This window comes from Rhea americana, unplaced genomic scaffold (assembly GCF_003343005.1).
Source record: "Rhea americana isolate MKP2758 unplaced genomic scaffold, rheAme1 scaffold_21, whole genome shotgun sequence".
Lineage (NCBI taxonomy): Eukaryota > Metazoa > Chordata > Aves > Rheiformes > Rheidae > Rhea > Rhea americana.
The window spans coordinates 2,267,319-2,286,500 of NW_028186258.1; the positions used below are offsets into that span (position 1 = coordinate 2,267,319).

General features: G+C 48.1%; 2 protein-coding genes across 4 annotated transcripts in view; one reads left to right on the top strand and one right to left on the bottom strand.

Annotated features, from left to right (window-relative positions):
- Positions 1-1,290, top strand: part of GRIN2C (glutamate ionotropic receptor NMDA type subunit 2C) — a 13,034-nt gene extending 11,744 nt beyond the window's left edge. Inside the window, exon 13 of the mRNA XM_085304833.1 lies at positions 1,282-1,290. Within this exon, the coding sequence (XP_085160959.1) occupies positions 1,282-1,290 (9 nt within the window). The remainder of the gene's footprint in view (positions 1-1,281) is intronic.
- An 83-nt stretch (positions 1,291-1,373) lies between these two features.
- The window catches only part of SLC38A12 (solute carrier family 38 member 12), a 48,420-nt gene continuing 30,611 nt past the window's right edge, over positions 1,374-19,182 (bottom strand). For all 3 annotated transcript variants that reach the window (XM_085304560.1, XM_085304558.1, XM_085304561.1), the window contains 2 exons: positions 18,785-18,878; positions 1,374-5,534 (listed from right to left, as the gene is read on the bottom strand). In XM_085304560.1, coding sequence (XP_085160686.1) covers positions 4,774-5,534; positions 18,785-18,878 — 855 coding nt within the window. In that variant the 3' untranslated portion in view covers positions 1,374-4,773. The remainder of the gene's footprint in view (positions 5,535-18,784; positions 18,879-19,182) is intronic.

The window sequence follows — 19,182 nt, forward strand, 5'->3', positions numbered from 1 at the left end:
CCCGAGACGAGCGCAGGGCACAGCTCGGCCCACGTAGTCGTCCTGGTGCCAGCGCGCAGGGCTTTGCAAAGCCACGGTTTGGCAGTTTAGTGCTTAACAGCCCTTGAGGGATATTATTTCTCTTTGGTGAAAGCAGCTAATCAATCACTTTTTAATTCAGCTGGTTCTGGCACCCATGCCACCCTGGGATGCCGCAGGCTGCAGTTTATGAGTGCCCTGGGTGGGAGGGGGGGAAAAAAAATAAAATAAAAAATGGTAATAATACCGCCGGCTCGCCTGCTTGCAGCCCGCCTCCCAAACGGCGGCTCGGCCCCGCTCGCCGCCTCCGTGGGCCCGGGGAGCCGTGCCCCCCACCCTCGCGCCCGGGCCTCTCCTGGCATCCCCATGGAGGCAGCACGCAGCCGCCCTCCCCCCCCCCCCCGGGGGTGTCCACAGCCTGGCGCGAGGACTCCCCAGCGAGCGCCCCGGTCCCCGCCGGGAGCATCGGCGCTGGCTGCGCCCCACGCCGTTCACTTGCAAGCTGACGGAGTGACCGCGAATTGCGGTAGCTAAGTCAGAGCCGGCCACCAAGGTGGGTCCTCCCCCCCTCCCCCCCCCCCCAATTTCCCAGCTTTTAGCGAAGAGCTCAGGTGTTGCTCCTGCCCCGCCGCGGGCCCAGGGCCCTCCCTGCAGCCCCCGGCAGCCCCCGGCAGCCCCCCGGCTCGGCCCGGCTGCCGCACGCGGAGCAAGGGCAGGGTTTGGGCGGCTCAGCCACCACCTTTCCACCCTGAACAACGCGGGGACAACGCTCTTCCTTGGTGATTTTTAAGCCTTTTCTCAATCCGTTGCTCTCTCTAAACCTGTTCGAGGTCTTTATTTTCCCTTCAGTGGCTGTTGCTCTTTGAACTGCTGCAGAAGACTGAATCCATCCCTGATGCCACTTTGATTTCAGATTTACAGTCCAAGCCCCAAAATCCTCCACTGCTTGTGAGGTCCTTCGAGAGACTCACGGAGAAAGTGTTTATTTCCATCATAAAGATGTGTTTTAATATTTTAACATAAATCAAGCTGCGCTTTATGGTGATAATAAATTTGCTGGCAGAAACTGCCTTTGCAGCCCGAGGCAGCAGAGCAGTTCAATTTGTTTGGTTTTAAGCGTAAGGATATGTAATTGAGAAGGAGAAAGTACAGATGTTTTAATTGAGTTCCCCGATACCACCTAGAGTTGCAGGAGACTAATCCAGAGGAAGAGGCGAGGGTCTCCATTACCCTCTCTGCTTGCCACCTCTCCTCGGCCTGCAGACCCGTTAGTCACGGGAGTCCCCTCCAGGAATAGCTGCTTGCTATGAGAAGAGGAAGGGGGGGTGAAGAAAGATGCTAGACTGAAACAGATGTATAATGTGCATTTTATTTTGCCGTTAATCCTTTTTTTTTTTTTTTTTGAAAACTAATTACAGTCAGGACAATCATCATGTGAGGATCTGTAATAGTGATCTGTTAGCACTGGTAATAGCCAAATAAAAACAGAGTCATTCCTGGTCTGCAAGAGCAGAGTGGCTCCCACCCCGCGCCGAGCCGGGGCAACGGTCGGAGGCAGCCGCTCCCCGGCTCTGCTTCCCACCAGCCCAGCCCAGGGCAGCGTGGGCTCTAGTGAGCCATCCTGTTCCCCCCTTCACTGGTAATTTTTAAGGCATTGCTATGTCATGTTTTGTATGAAAAATGTTCTCTCCCCTTGGAGTTTCTTTCCACTAAACGCCCTGATTCCTAAGGTAGATTTGTTTTGCTGCTGTGCAAGGACAGCAGGTGTCTGGGAATTCTTGATTATTTATTTAAGAAATCGCTCATGCTCCTCCGGGACCAGAGCTCTTCTAGGCGAGGTACCATGGCAAATGCTGGGGACAGGACGCGCGAGGGCAAGGCAGGCAGCGCTCCCCGCACCACGGCACCCAAACCCTCCGCCAAGCAGCTCTCCGCTTGGACTAAGGCCCCTCGGAAGTCACTGTCGTGCACCATGCCGAAGAGCAGAGTCGGTCACCGCGGCCAGGGAAGAGAAGGCACGTCTTCAAATGCAAGTCCACCAGAGAGGGCTGATAACCGCTCTGCCCGCTGTGCGTCACGGCGGCCTGCAGTCACCCCCGCGGTGGCGGCGGGGGGAAACGCGCCGAGCCTCGCGCTGCTGTGCCACGCTGGACGGGCTCAGCCCTGCGCCCCGCTCTTGCTGCGAGCGCTGGAGTCTGAAGGCTGCTGCTGTAGGAAAAGAGAGATCCCTTCTCCGACTACTTGGCTTAGGGGCAGAAAGAGAGGGGAAGAAAGGGCAGCCCTAAGCAGGGAAAGGACGAACGGAGGCAAATAAGGAAGCGACCGAGGACAGCCCGTTCTCTGGTCGGCAATGATATATGAAGGCAAGAAATTCAGCTCAGCGCCTGAAGGGACGGAGCTGACTCAAGTGCCCTGCAAAGCACAGGCAGCCTGGGGCAAACAGCCTGCCGGGAAAGGCCTCGGCCCCCTCCATAAATCCACACCTGCGCACTGGCACAGAGGAGCAGCCTCCTGCAGGGCTGCCACCCTTCCGAAGGCTCATTTCATGAGGATTAAATCCCTCCCTCTGGCTCTGCCTACCTCCCAGCTGCACTAGGACAGAACAGCCCGGCGTGCCCCACCGGGGCATCTGCGACCTGTCCTGTTTCTGGCAGCCAGGACTGCGCAAGAGCCTTGAGAACAAGCAACAGAAGGGAGCAGTTGCAAACGCCTGCCCCACGCCTCGCAGGGGGGCCCCGCTCCGCTGCCCGCGGAAACTTCCCTCCAAACCGCGGGGCTGCTATCGCTCTTCCTAAGCGAGACACCAGCTACCCGTAAAGCAACTTGCTAATCCGGCACTCGAGATGCCACATCAGCTTCCTTACAGCACTTGGGGATGTTTACGTTCCCTAGCAAGGGCTGCCAAAGCCTATTCAGGATGGAGCTGGAGATGGGTGAAACGGTCCCCCCAGCTCCTCTCCGAGCAGCGCAGCAAGGGCACATTCACAGCTCTCAGGCCTGAGAGGTGAAGGGACTTTTGCTTTCAGTATCATGTAGTGTTCTCATACAGCTCCAGGTACTTGCATATTCCCCCAGGAGGAGCACTAGGAAGTCCTACTTGAAAATAGAGCTTGATTAAAAAGCAGCTGCAGTTCAAAGCTTGCTTTTAGTGAGCGGTGACACTTAATACTATAGCAGTACAAAGGGCAAGAGGATATAGCACCAGTGGCATGCTCCTGGCTTTGAACCTGCTTTAATAAGGGCTGAGGGAGAAGAAAGGCTTAAAAGATTTCAGGTGAAAACTTCTGAAGTTCCTCCTTCTGATAGGAAAGTCTATCTGATCTTTGCCTAAGGGCTTCAGATCACTACCACCCAGTGACAGACAGCATCGGTTCCGTTGCAGTGACCAAGAGAAGCCTCAGAAGCAGAGATTATAATCCAAGGCATTAGCTGCCCAAAATAACAGGCAGAGAATTACCTGGGAGCCCAGCAAACTCCCAGGTAAGCTGAATAAGATCAGTGAAAAGCCCACCTTAACCCTTCGCAGAGAGAGGACAGGTGGGTTGAGGAGCAGTCTCAGTAGAGGTCCAGTTTTCTCCCTCCCATCACACAAGCTCTGCTCCTGCAGAGCGCCAGGCGCCGCTGAACCATAGCGCAGCCTTTTCCTGCTGGCTCGAGCCCATTCCCTTGAGTTAACACCCACCTTGTTTCAAGGCTAATTACCCAGCACAGGAGGCTGGAAATGCATCAGTGTGCACAGCCAGAGCTCTCACAGATCTAACTCGCATCAGGCCTGGGTAATTAGCACCTCCCCAGCCCACATAAATCCTGACCACTGCAGCCGGGGCCTGGCCTGGTGCTCCAGCCCTGCATGAAATGGAGAATAGCTCTGCCAGCTGAAGTCACTTAGCTGCATGCAGGAGCCAAGGGAAGCAAGGCTGTGTTTTCCTTTCCAAGGGTGAAGAGCTACATCCCTGCATGCATATGGACACTGCTCTATAGGGTGAGGGCTGCCAAAGCAAAGGAGAACAGGACGAGAAGCGTGAATGTAAACTCCAGGGCTGTGTGTGTGGCAGGGGGAATCCAGTTCTGCTAAGCAAGGGATCCCAGATCCCAGGCAATACGTGGTGCTCCTTACCCAGAGCATAGAACAGGTTAATGCTTCTGAAAGAAGAAAGTGTAACAGATATTATATATTAAAAAAGGGGAGCAGGGAGGACTATTCTCATCCCAATTTGTTTTCTCTCCCCTCAACTGGCACAGGAGTTTTGTGTATGTGGGGTCCGCAGCTGGAGAAGAGAGGTTAATTTCCTTCAAATTCCTGCTGGATTCTGTGCACAGCAGGTCCCTGCCTTTGGGGCAAGGGATATTTAGCTGACTACTGTAGTGACCAGCCAATGCTGTCGGCTCTCCTGTGTGCTGAAACCTGCAGCGTCAGAGAAGGGCCGCGGTAGGGGCGGAGAAATGCTTGAACAGAGCTCAAGGCAGAAATAGCTGGGCACTGGTTAATCGTACAGGTTGCCAAGAGCTCAGCCCCGCGGCTTTGCGCAGCGGGTCTGTGATCAGGACCGTAAAAAAGCTGAGCCCACTCCATCCACACCCAAAGCAGAAGTGGAGAAAAGAAAGTCTGTGTCCAGGTCTGACCCGTGTCACCAAACCAGCGGCCTGGAAACTTCCTTCACACACACTGCCTCTCCTTCCCCCTCCGCAGTCCAGAGAAGCGAAGTGCCGGAGTCTCCTGTGGAGCCCCAGAGGGAGCATGCCGCTATGCCCACCTCAGAGTTTTGACTCACTCAGAACAATGTTTGCAGTCACAAACATGAAGCAAGAAAAGCCCCATATGAGCACAAACACAATCCAGAAGGTGTGCCGGAAAGGGGACAGGTGCTTGTTAACAGTACCACTGCCGAAGACCAGCTGAGTGTCCTTCCGACTACAGTATGCGAGGAAAGCCGGAATGAGGTACTGGATCCCATTCCCAGCATAAGCTCCCGTGATCCCCACCAAGGACTCCAGATCATGGGTGCAGAAAGCCACCAGCACTGGGGGAATCAGTGTGATGGCAGGAAAGACAATCCTGTCTACCACCCATGGGTAGGTTCCCCCTTCTCTGTGGAAAAGGGTCTTCCAGTTGTTGCGCAGGGTCACAGCAATGATGGGGAAATTAGTGCTGATGGTGAAGACTGGGAAGAGGCCCAGGAAGTAGCGAATGAAGGCGATGTTGATGATTTCACAGTTGGTGAAGTTGAGCGTGTACATGTCCATGAGGGTGTCATTGCGGAAACAGTAAATGGCAGTGAAGGACAGGAGGCTGTAGAAAGCCAGTATCAGGATATAATCGAGCAGCACGAGCTTGTTGACATGCCTCTTCTTGGAGATGGGTGTGATGAGGGACGGCAGGGAGTGCTGGCACATGAAGGAGTAGACACACACCCCAAAGAGGTTGCGGATGCCCGACAGCTGGGCCATGGACGGGTGACCCTCTGCTTGGCCTCTGCTGATGCGGATGAGAGCCAGAATAATCATGAGGATGAAAGCTGGAGAGAGAGAATGTTTCAGGTCAAGCCTATGTCCATGCTCCCCATAACCCTCCTCCCATCAGCACTGGCAGCCCTGGCATCAGATCTCCCAGCTACGCCACGAGAGCATTTCCCTGTCTCTGGAGAATGTGATACTGCACATCAAAGGCAAGATACACAGGAATTAATCATGACTTACTTTCATTGCCAGTCAGAACATAAGGGAATAGGCTCAGGACCATCTTCAGCAGACATCTCCCTCCAGTCTGCCTCCCTCAGGGACTCTCCTACTTGCTTTAGGAAATGATTGCTCTAGGCCCTTCAGAGACATAACACTAACACTGCTATCCAGACTTATTACCTTCTTCTCCAAGGGTCTCAGGCCATGTAGGCTTCTGCCACGTACACTGGCTAACTGTCACTGTCTAGAAGTGACTTACGGAGAGGTTTGAGCCCTGACTTCTAAATGAAGAAAACATCAAGCCTGGCTGCAGAGTCAAACCCAGTAATATTTTTGCATGGTTTGTGGCCAGACTAATATTTTCAAGACCTCACCTGTGCACACAGGCAGATGCATGGGGACAGCCACTATAGAGCTTTCCTGTCCCTATGACCCGTCAAGCACGACAGAACAAGAACTAGCCAGCCATTTCCTGGGTAGGAAGAACAGACTGTCTGTAGTCAATCCCAGGTGGAGAAGCCAGTCTGGAAGGGACTAAAACAGCACTGAAAGGCTGCTATTAAAATTCATCACTTCTAGGCATGAAGTCTGCTTGTCTACCCTTTACTTATGGCAGGGAAAAGCCTAATAACATTTTATCAGCTTGTCACAAAATGCTATTTGCTATGGACAAAAAGGAAATGGAAAGATCGGGCTAATACCTTTATTTACTCTACTGGTGGAAATTTGAGCCAGAAACAGTTACTGCTAGACTTATTCCTAGTGTGGCACAAACTGCAGAAACCTAATTCTGGCATCACAGAAATCACATCAACCTGGGAAAGACGATCACCAGCTGCTGGAGTTAACAAGGAACAGGGGAAAAAGCCTGCCTGGCTGGGCAGCAAGCAACAAAATTTACAGTCTGATGCTGGCAATGGATGGGCCACTGTAGCTTGCACAGAGCTGTCTCTTGCGCTGGTTTGAGGCATCAAAGCACAGCTATGAATTATCAGATATTGAAAAAACCCAGAGTGCTGACACTACTATTATGGATAACTTTGAATGTCATAAATATAAGAGCAGAGAAATCGGAGCAGCACACATCCCCACAGCCAAGCCCACAGCCACTGGCACTGCAAATAAGGCAAGGCTCACTGTGGGGCAAAGATACTCGCTTACTCTACTGGAAACTCGCAGCCGGAGTGAAGGCCTTGCCACGGATGAGAAGCGATAGTTACAGACCAGTTAGCAGACACCGTCTCTGCTGTCCCCAGAGAGACCAGATTAACCTTAACTGAAGCAGCATCATCTCTCTCAAAAACAACCCCCCCCCAGCAATTTCCCAAACAGTTTCCCCTCTCACAGCAATCCTCCTTCCTTTCCTCATGTTGCAAACACTGTTTTCATGCTCAGCACTTATGTATTCACACTCTGCATTTCACCTCTTACTGCCTCAGGAAACCTCTCAGCTTCCAACTGTTTCCCAGCGACAGGGAAAGCCAACAGTTCCCCACAAGCAGACACTGGACCAGAGAGACGACAGCAGATCTGTTACCACAATAGCCAAGCTATTTCAGGAGTGCTGGGCACTATAGATCTGCCCAGGACCAGTCAGAGAGGGCTAGGAAAAGCAACAGCTCATTGCTCGGGTGTGCACAATTCCCCTTGCCTTCACTCAAGCTAGTAAACGAAATGCACTCTGAACACAAGTATGGTTACTGTGTCTTTCCACGCTTCCCCATTGCTCCCTAGAGGAGAGATGCTTGCCAGCCACATCAGCTAGAGCAAGATAACCTTAAAGAGATGGTGACAGGACTTCAGGGTCTGGGGTTGCACACGCTACAAAAAAAAGGAGAAGGTGCCCTGAAGACCAAGACAAACCAGGTTAAGCAACTTTGGAAATACACTGAGGTCATCCCTTTCGCTCTCGCTTGGGGAAGCAGTCAACCTCTGAAGCCAAAAAAACATTCCTGTATATTGACTAGATTTAACTGCAGAAGCTTTGTACCTCTTCCTCTGCACATGAGATCGTAAATCTCTACCAGCTGTGATTAACCAAGAGCAAAGAGTGACCTATTTCTGTCTCCTAACTCTCTCACTATTGGCTCAAAATCCTTCTTTCCATACCAATGCTAACAGGACCAGCTGGACTTCAGGGGAACCTCCAAGCTCCTTCCATCTTCAGCCAGAGATCTGAAAAGCTCTTCTCTGCCCCAGCATGTGTTTTTTCTGATAGGAAGTCCTGAAGGATCAGGTTTCCAGTGGATTCCCTAAATGACAAATAGAAGCCTACAGGCTTAAGAAACTGGAATTCAGATAACCTTCGCTTTTCTTAAATGCTTCTTTCAGAAATTAAATCTTCTAAAAGTATGAGGAGTGATAATCCAAGACTAAGATCTAAACTCATACTGTTTTCAAGAAGGCAAGGTGTGATGCCTTACTGAACACTTGGAATCAAAGTTTGAAGTGTTATACCAGCCTTTGGGAGACCATGCTGTTCCTTAGAGTAAATAGCTCTTTTCCTGCCCTGGTGCAACAGTACTCTCATTTTGTCAGATTAAAGAAATCACACTCTTCTGGTCTTCCTTTCTGTTCCTTAGCACCTTTCTAACATTTAGATTTATATCAATCCCCTTTGGACTCTTCACTCACGCCAGGGCTCATCTGTATATAACATAGTCTTTCCTCTCCACTCACAAACACTATTTTGGGAAAGTAAGCCTACTCCAAGATATCCTGCAGTCATCCTTATCATTCTTGATAAGACCCAGGGAATCCTGGGGCTGCAGACAACTGTGCTTTGGTAATTAGGAAGTCCAGGACCTCAGGTAGCTTGTCTGAGCTATCAGTGCCACAGAGAGTTGCTTCCTACTTATTTCCATGGACTGAAGCGGATTCCTAAAGCGAATCTGCTTAGACATCTCAGATCCCACTGGGCCAAGGCACAAAGTGACTTTGCTCAACTATATTTGGAGCTTTACTATAGACAAGAAACGGTACAAACAAGATTAAAACATCAATCCTCTTTTTTTTTTTTTTTTTTTTTTTTGGGGGGGGGGGTGGTTTTTTCCCACCCTGAGATCAATGCATGTGAAACATGCCAGTGACTCTCCCAAAAGTTCCCAGCTCTGGAAGAGGTGCTATCTATAATCAAGCATTTCCCCTGCCTAGTGCTAGTGCTCTGTGGATGTATCATCTTTGAGAGAGGTGGTAAACTGGAAACCTTCCCTGCCCAATTCCAACCCCAGAGGTCACAACAGCAGCCCTACCCTGACAGCTGTGTTTTCTCTCACTCCCTGGGGTGGAAGTTTCTCTTGCCCTGCTCCCAGAGTCAGAGAGTTAAAACATTTGCATCCTGGATTTATCTCTCTGTCCCTGGGAGAAGGCAAGGCTGAAATGAAACTCTGAAACCTAGTTATGCTGGATGATAAATCAAGATGAAGAGAAGATGACAGACTCTGACTGACAGGCAGCTTTGAGCAGATGAGGCAGCAGAGGATCCTGCAGACACACACAAAGACCCTGCTCACATCCTTCTCCACCTGGGACAGCAGGCTGAAGACAGAGCCCCAGTGTACCATTTCAAGTCACCTACAGTTGCCACACCAACTGCTCCTACAGTGCTCCTTCACCAGGAGGACATGGGTTGGTTAAAAAAAGCCCTGATCTTTTCCCGAACAAACAGGACAGAGGATCTGAGCAACATGCTTCAGGAATGAAAGAACTTCAGATACCTCCAGCATCAGACCCATTTCAATCCCACATACCACTCAACAGGCTTTTCAGTCAACAAGGCACAGAGCACACTTCACCCATCTCATCTCCTGGTCTCTAGAGATCGGAGTATCCTTTTTACTGCAGGATGTAAATGGAGCTGGAGAATAAAAATGGGGGTAGGCGATAAAGAAAGTGTTGTGATGCACTCTCATCACCCCTGTTCAGTTGCCTCTCCCCATAGACTCTTCACTTTGGGGAAAAGATACACCAGCTTTTCCTCCCAGTCAAAATGGACCTTGCAGACAGTTACTATCTCCTGTCCCGCTTGACTCAAGAGATTTTGATTCAGAAACAAGACAGCTCTGCTATGTTTCTTGTAGATGGAAAAAGATGAATATGGATGAACACACCCAAATATCAAAACTTATGGAAAATATGGGAGTCTGGGGATATTAAAAGGTACATTTTTGTGAGCTGTGATAGAAACATAAACAGAGCTATACAGAGAAATAGTGGAGATGATACTGAAGATAATTTAGCCATTTAAGTATTGTTTTGCAGCATCAGAGCAAACACCTTTGCAAATAATAAATGCTGTCTCATGCTTGTGCTTCATTTCTCTGCAAAAAGGCTGCTGCAGAAAAAAAAAAAAGCCCTAAGCTCAAACACTTTTTTTTTTCCCTCCAATCATACAAGGTTCTTGGAAGAAGAGGAGCTGACAGCTGATGTTCAGAATGAGGTTTTGGCTTAACTCTTCTTTGTGTGCCCCTGGCAAGACACTATGCTATGTTTGCAAGATGTTTCACCTGGTGGACCCCTTCCGTCTCTCTCTTGGGATGTAGAAAATAATGGAAAGACCCTAAACTCAGCCGTACTGGGAAACGGGGAGGAGAGACACATGCTGCTACACAATTCAAAACAGCTGCCCTGGCAAGGAGGATGTGAGCTCAGAAGTGAGGTTCTGCAGATTTATGACTTTGGATAACCTCTGTGATCCCAGGAAGGAGGGCTAATTGCTGATATAGCTCCCCAAGTTCAACAATAAACTCCCACTTTCAAAGCACTGGTCCCAGTTAAAAGCAGGATGGTTTTATTGGCTCTGGAAAGCAGGGGCAGACAGCTACAAGCCATAGAGGAGCAGAAAAGTTACTGAAAAAAAAACAGAACAAAGGTCACATTACAGCTACCTGTACATTAAGAAACAGAAAAGTAGAGATGGGGAGGAAATATCTGGTACACCCATTCACCCACAGCTCAAGGCACATCCTTTCTAACTCTGCGCCTACTCTCTTTCCTTCTTCCATGAGGAAGGCCCAGTATCATCACCAAACCTGTCTGTCATCCCTTCCAGCAATCCACACCACCTTGCCATCAGCAGAGCAACCCATGCCTCACTGCTCCCCTACCCCTACTCGGAACCATTTGTTTAAGCAAGTGCTGCGTTACACTTCTGCCACATTTGCGGCAGGACCATCCGTCAACGCTGGCTGATAGCGTGACAGAGCTTTCTTGTCGAAGCGGAGAATCAATATGCCAGGAGATAATGATAATGAATCACCCTTTCATAACGCGTGCCGCTTGCTTCCCTTTTCATATATTAGGCTGCATGATGGATTCCAAGAGGAGGAAGTCTTCATGAGCTTCCTGGGCTCATTGTCTTCAGATGGACTCAAAGGAAGAAGCTTTCTGTCCATCTTAACCTTGGTCTTGAAGCCTCACCAAGCCAAAGCACACCAGATCCCTCAAACAGAGGACTGGACTTCCTCCAATTTATCATTAGGCAGCTCTTCCAAGAGAAGCATAGAAGAAAGACTGTCTCCTCTGCACATACTGAACAGCACAGTGCCACGTCAAGATAATTTCACTTTCTGTATCCCTAGCTATCACTTGGTTTGCCCATCACTATGATTGATATCCTTCTAGGCTGCTATTCCCCCACCTCAGAGCCAGCTGCCTTCTGTGAGTTCTTTAGGCAAATTTAAGAGCCCAGTGCAGCTCTCTGGAGTTGCTAAGCATCATGGATGCTGTGGTGTTTGAAGTCCTAAAGCATGGTTGAAGTTCACTACTCCGGCAGAACAAAGCATCTGAAATGAAGACACTGATTCTTAAATGTAAAACTCGGTTACCCAGTTTATCCTCCAGAAACTGTATCCTGTCACTTGCTCATGACCTCAAGCGCTCTAAACTCTGGAACAACAACCAATAAATTGTTCCAGGCTTCAGAGGTTTCTACATGAAATGATGGTAAAGGGGTAGTACGAAAACCAGATTTGCCCCATCAGATGTGGGAACTGGAATACTCTGGATCAGACGAGGCAGTGACTGAGCCTGAAACACTGTCTCTAGGAAGATGAAGGATTTATGAGTACAGAGACTATGGGGAAGCAAGACAGATCTGTTCACAGAAGACAGCAATTCTCCTGAGAGATGTCATAAAGAGAAGAGAGAAACTACTTCTCAGAAAAAAGTTATCAGCTATGAGAAACTGTAGAACATTACAATGGCTAGTTCTGGTGGAGGGCAGGGACTTGCAGGAATAAGTTACCTCCCTGTCCCAAAGACTCATGCACAGTCTACATGGCCATGGACTGTTGCTCATACAACAGGGGAAGAACAGCAACATGTTGGGCATATTATGATCACAGAAGCATGATGCCACTTACCAAGAAGGCAAGAAAAACCCTGAGAAATGGAAGCATTGTATCTCTCTGCACTACTGCTCCCCATGCCATTTCACCTGCATTGCCAGGTTTTGCTAGCTCCTGCTGCAACCCTCTCAGCCGTTACTGCTGCCCTGGCCTTGCGCCAAGCAGAGCCAATTTCGTTAACAAAGGAAAGCTTCATTAAACAACACCAAGTCTTTTTGGCTGTCAAAGGCAGTTCACTAGGACTTCTCTGCTGTGAAGAGATCACCTCTCTGCTTTTCTTCATGGTTTGGGGTAGTGTTTGCTACATGGTAACTGAGATTTACAAGCAACCTCCCCAACCTGCTAACAATTCCTGCTGTGAAACTGTTGGAGGTACCCTGCTCTCAGCCCACATTTGCTGTTTTCCATAGGCATCTGCACACCAGTAACAGTTCATAGGGAGAAAAAGTGCTCTGTACTCTGGTGTTTATCACTGATGGTTTATCTCAACATATGGGAAGGGAAGATCAGGCAGGGAGGTTTGCTTCTGCTGGAAAAATCACCTGTATAGTTTATTTTCTGTCACCACCGGCAGAAACATCATAAAGCCTTTACAACTGGGACTCAGTTCAGAGTTCTGAGCTCTGCTCCTGACTTGGTCTATTAGCTTTGATAGTTGCTTCCCTCTCCATGCTTCAATTGACTCTTCTGTGAGAAGGGAATATTACACACTTCGGTGTCACTGTGAGCCTGAGCTAGTTCTGCATGTTTTGGAAAGCACTGGGTGCAGCACGCCCATGTCCCGTGAAATCTGGGTGCCCTGTAGCCTCAGCCATACCTTCTGCATCTTGCCACAGACCATGCTCAGCAAACAGTTTTAATGACCTTGTCCCAGAAGTTCCTCCTTTCACACTCTCAACAGCAGAGAGTAGCTTTGCATGCCAGACTCCTGCCCTGAAAAATCTGTGTGGGCACTGTCATCCAGATCCTTCAGTAGAGCAGGGACATAGGGCTGAACTCAACTCGGTGTTTTCAGCTCCCTCTCGCCACCTCTCAGACCCATCAGTTTGTCTCTGCTGCCTGGCTAAAGTACTCTTTTCAGGAACGTTGACTCTTCAAGCAGGATCGCAGTGGTCCTGTCCAGCACCGCACGTCACTCTCCATCTGCATCTGAAGCCAACAAGGCACTTTCACTCGCACTGGCACTGCTTCACCCCACTGCCCCCCACCAGCACCACTGAAATGAGCTCCTCAACCGACAACTCGAAAAGCAGGCATGACAGAAGCATAGCCTTTTAACTAACTCTTCATAAATATATTCACTTCTCCTAGTGAATTATTTACCCCAGGCTCTGGCAGCAGCTTTCTCTGCTCAAAAGGGATATAGGAACATAAAGTAACTTTGTGGAAGGTTGTCAGAATCCTTAAAACAATTCAACATGCAACAGTGTCCTGATTTACAGTTCAATTCCATCTTCCTTGTCATTCCCTTATGCTCTATGAAAGGAGAGGGGCAGAGGTCTAATGGGCCCTTCCATAAGCTGCAGCAGAGAGCTCCATTTTTAATCTGGAAAAGAGGCTGCCTTGAGGACTGTGGACACTGGCAAACTAATCCTTCTGCAGGATACTGGAAATACAGGGCTTCAGATAACTGCCATGGCCTCTGACATCAGTGTCCTCTTTAATTCTTACAGTCTACAGTTAAAGGAAAATAGCAGAGTCACTCTAGGTATCTACACTGGATCAACTCAGGCATGGCTAGTTAAGCCTGCTAAGGATGGCAGACACAGTTAGTACAGCAGGTGAAATCTGTTCTCTGCAGAGGAGTGCTGAAGACACCTATCACAGGCAGGACTCTGATGGGGAAAGCAGAACTGCCAATGAAAAGCTGTGAAAGTCAGCCTCACCAGTACACTTTGGAGAGCTCTTCCCCAGTTTATTCTCCAGCAGCCTTTCACTAAGCAAGCTGGAAGGGGAACAGAGAGCTTAACGCACACTTCCTGCTATTCTTGTCCTTCGTCATTCCATCTTACCAGCCATGAGGGAAGAGCTCAGCAAGAGATTAATGGTCTCCAGTTTTATGCCCACAATTTGGGAAGAGTTGGAAGTGATCGATCTGAAGGGCTGTAGTTACTGGAATGGATGTAGTATGCTCTGACTATGCTACAGGGAGAAGGAACTGAGCATGCAGCAGCCAAACCCAGAAGTTTATTCCTCTATAAAATGGCTTTTTATTAAAATACAATACTTTAATAACTACAATATAACATCAAGAGCAGCACATGAAGCAAATGTCCCAAGCGGGAGCTGTCTGGGAACATTTGCCAGAGACTATTCAATAACAGCAGCAATAATCATGCTACCACAATCTTTAAAGCCGATGGTCCCTGCCTATAGAGCCGGGCATCTCAGGCTGTAACAGGCTGCAATTAATTGGGTTAGCTGCTTAACACACAATAGCCCAGTGTCTGCTGGTGAGCTCCACCAAGCCCTGTCCTTTTTGTTAGCTTCCCTAATCCATGCACCTTTCTGTGACACTGCGAAACAGTTATTATCTAATAATAAAGAGGTAGGGCTGGGCACCGGAAAGCTGTGTGTTCCCTTTGCTTTGACAAGTGCATCAGCCTTGTCTGACTCAGTCTGTTCCCTGCTTCCTTTACCAAGGAGAAAGGGCTGTGCTGTCCCCTCCAACAGCTCATCCCTAATGCAATCTATTTCACCAGGACTGGCGAGAGGAGGGTAAGAAAAATAGCTAGACATCAAGTGTCTAAAGTGAGCAGTCTCTCACTACCAAAGATTTAAACCTTGGGGGGGGGGGGGGGGAAAAAAAAAAAAAAAAAAACAATGGAAAGAAGGGGGGACACACAAAAAAAAAAGATTTAGGGGTGGGGGGGGGGGGGGGGGAGAATAAATAAATAAAAGACAGAAGCCTGAGCAGCAAAGTTTAAAATACCAACAGTTCAATCTAACCTATTGATGGCTTAGTTGGATTAGCCTTCAGCAGAAGGCTCCCTATACCAAAAACCTTTTAAGAGACCTGCAAACAGGCTCCAAAACTCATACCGCTTGGGCTAATAACAGCTCTACTCTTTGGTTAGGCTGAGGTGGAAGGAAGTTGAAAGAAAGGAAAGAAAGAAAAATAATTGTTGGGGGAAGGTATCCTCCCTACCCTAAAAAGGGGATTCACATTGGCGACGTACTTATCCGGTCATCTAGTCTGGGTCTTGGGTGTGCTCTTAGCAGTGTTACTCAAACACTGGTTGAGCCAATAAGGTTTTATCGCTAACTCAAATCAAGGTCTTACCTTAAACATTATCTGGATTTTCCTGACTATAGCCCTTCGTCCATTTAAGCACAGCAGGCTTGCTTCCTATCACACTCCTCAGATGTATATGCTTAAGAGTACTGAGGTCTCCCGAGGCATTTCAGACACCAGCAGTATAACAGGGCTGACAAAGGTTGAGGAGCTTTTGCTCTTGGGTATGGGATGAGAACTTGGCGTAGGCAAACTCTCACACAATGGCCAACTCTGAGAACCAAGACTGCTAAGCACAGACAAGCCCTTTAATTTATGCATCGACTACTGCACTAAGTTTAACTATTGGCACTCGCCCATGGGAGGCAGCAATCAATTTTGCAGCCAGGTCTGTAAGCTGTTACTCTTGAGAAAGCTGCCACTGGATCCACATCTCTGGAATCTGTCTCTGCTCTTAGCCCCTTTCCACCTGGAGATGCAGATCCACCCTCCGTGCTCCTATTAGTCCTGACAGAGAAAACGCCTCACCGTGCCAGCCTGGTTTCCAGATGAGCTCTCTGTGTTCAGCAGGCCCAAACAGAAAAACTCCATCTGTTGAGGCTCTCTGGCAGTATGGCACTCGAGCTTTCAAGCTCCTTCTTCAACTTTCTCCTTTTAGAGACTTGAGAGGAGCCTGTCCTGGCCAGTCCCCCTGTCCCGGGATGAAAAATGCAACAGAGATCAGCCCTATGTCTGGCTGCATCTCCACATTCTTTGAACTGATTCAATTTTTCTCTCTAATTCAGGTCTTAGCATTCAAGATAGTGTATTTTTTCATATAGAGACGGGGTGAAATTTTTCTTCTCCACGAGGTGCAGAGAGAGATCGCTGTAAGCTTTGTTAGCTGAAGCGTTGCTTGCAATGAGCACAAGGCTCTGCAAAGAGGCTAGTGACATTTGATTATCACTTAGATGAGGAGAAAGAAGAAAAGCAACTTTCAAAGGCAAGGCTGACACTGTTACAAACATTAGCAGAAATGACCTTCACACACAGCTAGCTCTCTGCTGCCAAGAATCATCCTCTCAGCCACTGTCATCTTTATCTCCAGTACACCTGAGGCAGTGCAGTCTTACATCAGCCATTGCTGCTGCTGCTGCTAAATTCAGGGGCTTTTCACCAGGCTGGGGAAAATGGTGTGTGTGTGGGGGCAGTGGTCCTGCATGGTAGAGCGCCTGAAACTGCCTCATGGCTTGAAGAGGAGGCTTGGTTTTTCAAACAGTGGTGCAAAGCATGGGTCACCTTCCCATCCACACCAGGCCAGCAGATACAGGTAAACTGAATAATCCACTATCTGTACGGAAAGAAGTTTTTACCCAGCAAAGCGAACAGCTAGGCTGGCAGCTCCAGCATTCAGCTCTGCTGCTCAGAGTGCCTTGCAGAAAGAGAACCACCTTCAGCACCACATGGCTAAATCCAACCAAGGGAAGAAGGAAGAAAAGGCAGACTGTAGAAGGACAGAAGTCTACATCTGGCCACTGATATTCAGGTCAGAAAGGTTCAGGAGACTACAAAACACAGGCTAAAGTCATTCTTTAGGATCTTGTCTAAGCTCTATCAGCAACATAAAACCTACCCATGTTTAACTCAGAGCTCTACTTTTGGAGAAGGGAGATGGTGGGTGATGTGAGAACATGCAAGAAGCCAGTTTGGTAAGTTCGAACAGTGCTGAATCCATCCTTAGCCCAGAATCTGCAGCAGAGAGTGTTACACTGTTCCCTGCATCACATGGCTTTCTGATAAATAGTCTTTCCTAATAAATCTATCCCTCACTGTACACATACGGAATCCATTGCTCTAAGTTGCCACTGAGGTACTGTCAGAGTCATTAAATATCATTATCTGGGGCAGCTGTTCCCCAGTGGGCTGATGCAGGAATCAATCAGACTAAAGCATGAATTTCCCCTGTGCTTCTCCAAATGCTGCTTTTGTCCCTCTCGATCAAACGAGAAAAAAAGAGGCAGTTTGCTTTTACGGTAAGGTTTTTAACAAACCTCATACTAGAGGGAGCTGGCTAAAAGGAAACCAATGGCAGACCAGACAGGCATCAGGTTGTCACAGAGACAGGATGAAGTCTGACTGATGTCTCTACCGGGAAAGAGCAGGACAGGTGATTGGAAACAGGCCAATGAGCTGAGAAGAGATTACTTTTTTTTTTTTTTTTTTTTTTTTTACTTACTTTAATACCCCTTAATGAGATAACCTCTTTCTCTGAAGAACATGAGGGCTTTCAAACCTTTCATGTGCTCAGACAACAAAGGGGAGAAACCAACATTCAAGATTTTCATGCCTTCCAAGGTCAGCATTCATTAACTCAAATTACGCAGCATCTGAGGCTCCAGGCTTAAAACCCAACCTCATTTTCTTGGGTGACAACTGCTTAACCCCACCTCAGATGTTCTTTGGAACAGAGAATCTCTGTCCCCCTACAGTTACTGCCAACCATTTCCAAACAGGATCAGGGCCTTTGAACTCACAGAAAGTTATGTTTTCCCCAACTAAAGTCAGGTCAAATAACGGTGTGTGTGCAGTTGTGGTGGGAAATAGTCTGAGAAACAGCTTTTCTTTGTGTTGCAGGTCAGTGACAGGCACAAGCAGCACTACCCTGTGCTAGAATGGTCTGGGACCATCAAACAGGAGACTCCTAAGCTGCTGAAATGCTGCTAGTGCTGTACCACCCTTTCTGTTAGCTCTGAATATCAGTTATCCTGCCTAGGTTACACACAGTAATATGAACCTCAACATAAGCCTCCATAAGACACACTCGCACCTCTCTGCATGTACACATGCAAACCAGATACAAGGCAAACGCATCTTTGGATGACGACAGCACTGCAAAAGCGGGGATCTTTTAATCCCCTTAAAGGAAATACGGTTTGCACTGATGTCTTCCCCAAAGTCCTTGGCAGTAAGATTTTGAAAAGAGCTCACGAGAGCAGTGCTTCCCAAGGACAGCAAACATTGGTTCAGGAGTTTTCAATGCAGCATATCCTACACTAAAGCAAAACCCATGGAAAAAAAATGCAACCAAATAATAAAACAAAGGGGAAAAAAAATCCTAGAGAAGTCCCTTTTGTTCTCAGATCAAAAACAAGATTGTTCAAAACCTGTTGTTCACACACTGAGAGGCAGGCTTACTACAGAACAGCAATTGGTAGTTAGCGTATTTAGCCCAGATAAAGGAGATCAATCCAAATCTCTTCCATCTCTCTCACATAAATGAGGTTAAAGCTGTATCTGCTAGACCATGTCTGATCAAGAACAGTGTTAGTTTCAGTCAGAAATTTCATTCCAGAAGAAAACCACATCTTTGCTGATCAAAGATTTATCAGGCCTGGACAATCCTCCTCAGAGAGGCTGTTTTGACAAGCATTTGTTTTCAAACAAAAAAAATCTTGCCAAAAAGATTCATCAATAGCATGACTCAGTTCCATCCACAATGAAGAGGTAGGGGCCTGCCAAGACTCACCTATCCATCTCATCAGGGACGTCATGATTTGTAAATACTTCGTCTTCTGCACATTGAAGAAGGTGAAAGGACCCAGGAGAAGAGTGAATGCTGCCTGGAAGGATAACAAAAACATGCATTAGGTTAAAAAACAGAAGTTGTGCTATTAAGACTAATTTATTGGTAAAGCTAAGCTTGCCTTGAAAGTTCACCTCCAGACACATCTGTTTGTCACTGAGCTTTCTTTGTTGCTTAATTTTACAGCTGGTTTGGCTGAGACACAAGAGGGTCAAGCAAGTTGCTTGGTATCAGAGAACACGCCTCAGGCAGAAGTAGAGAGCAGGATTCTCTTGGCTCTCAGCCGCTTGCTATCACTGCTACAGCACGCCTTTACTGACACATTTCAGTATGAGCTCTCA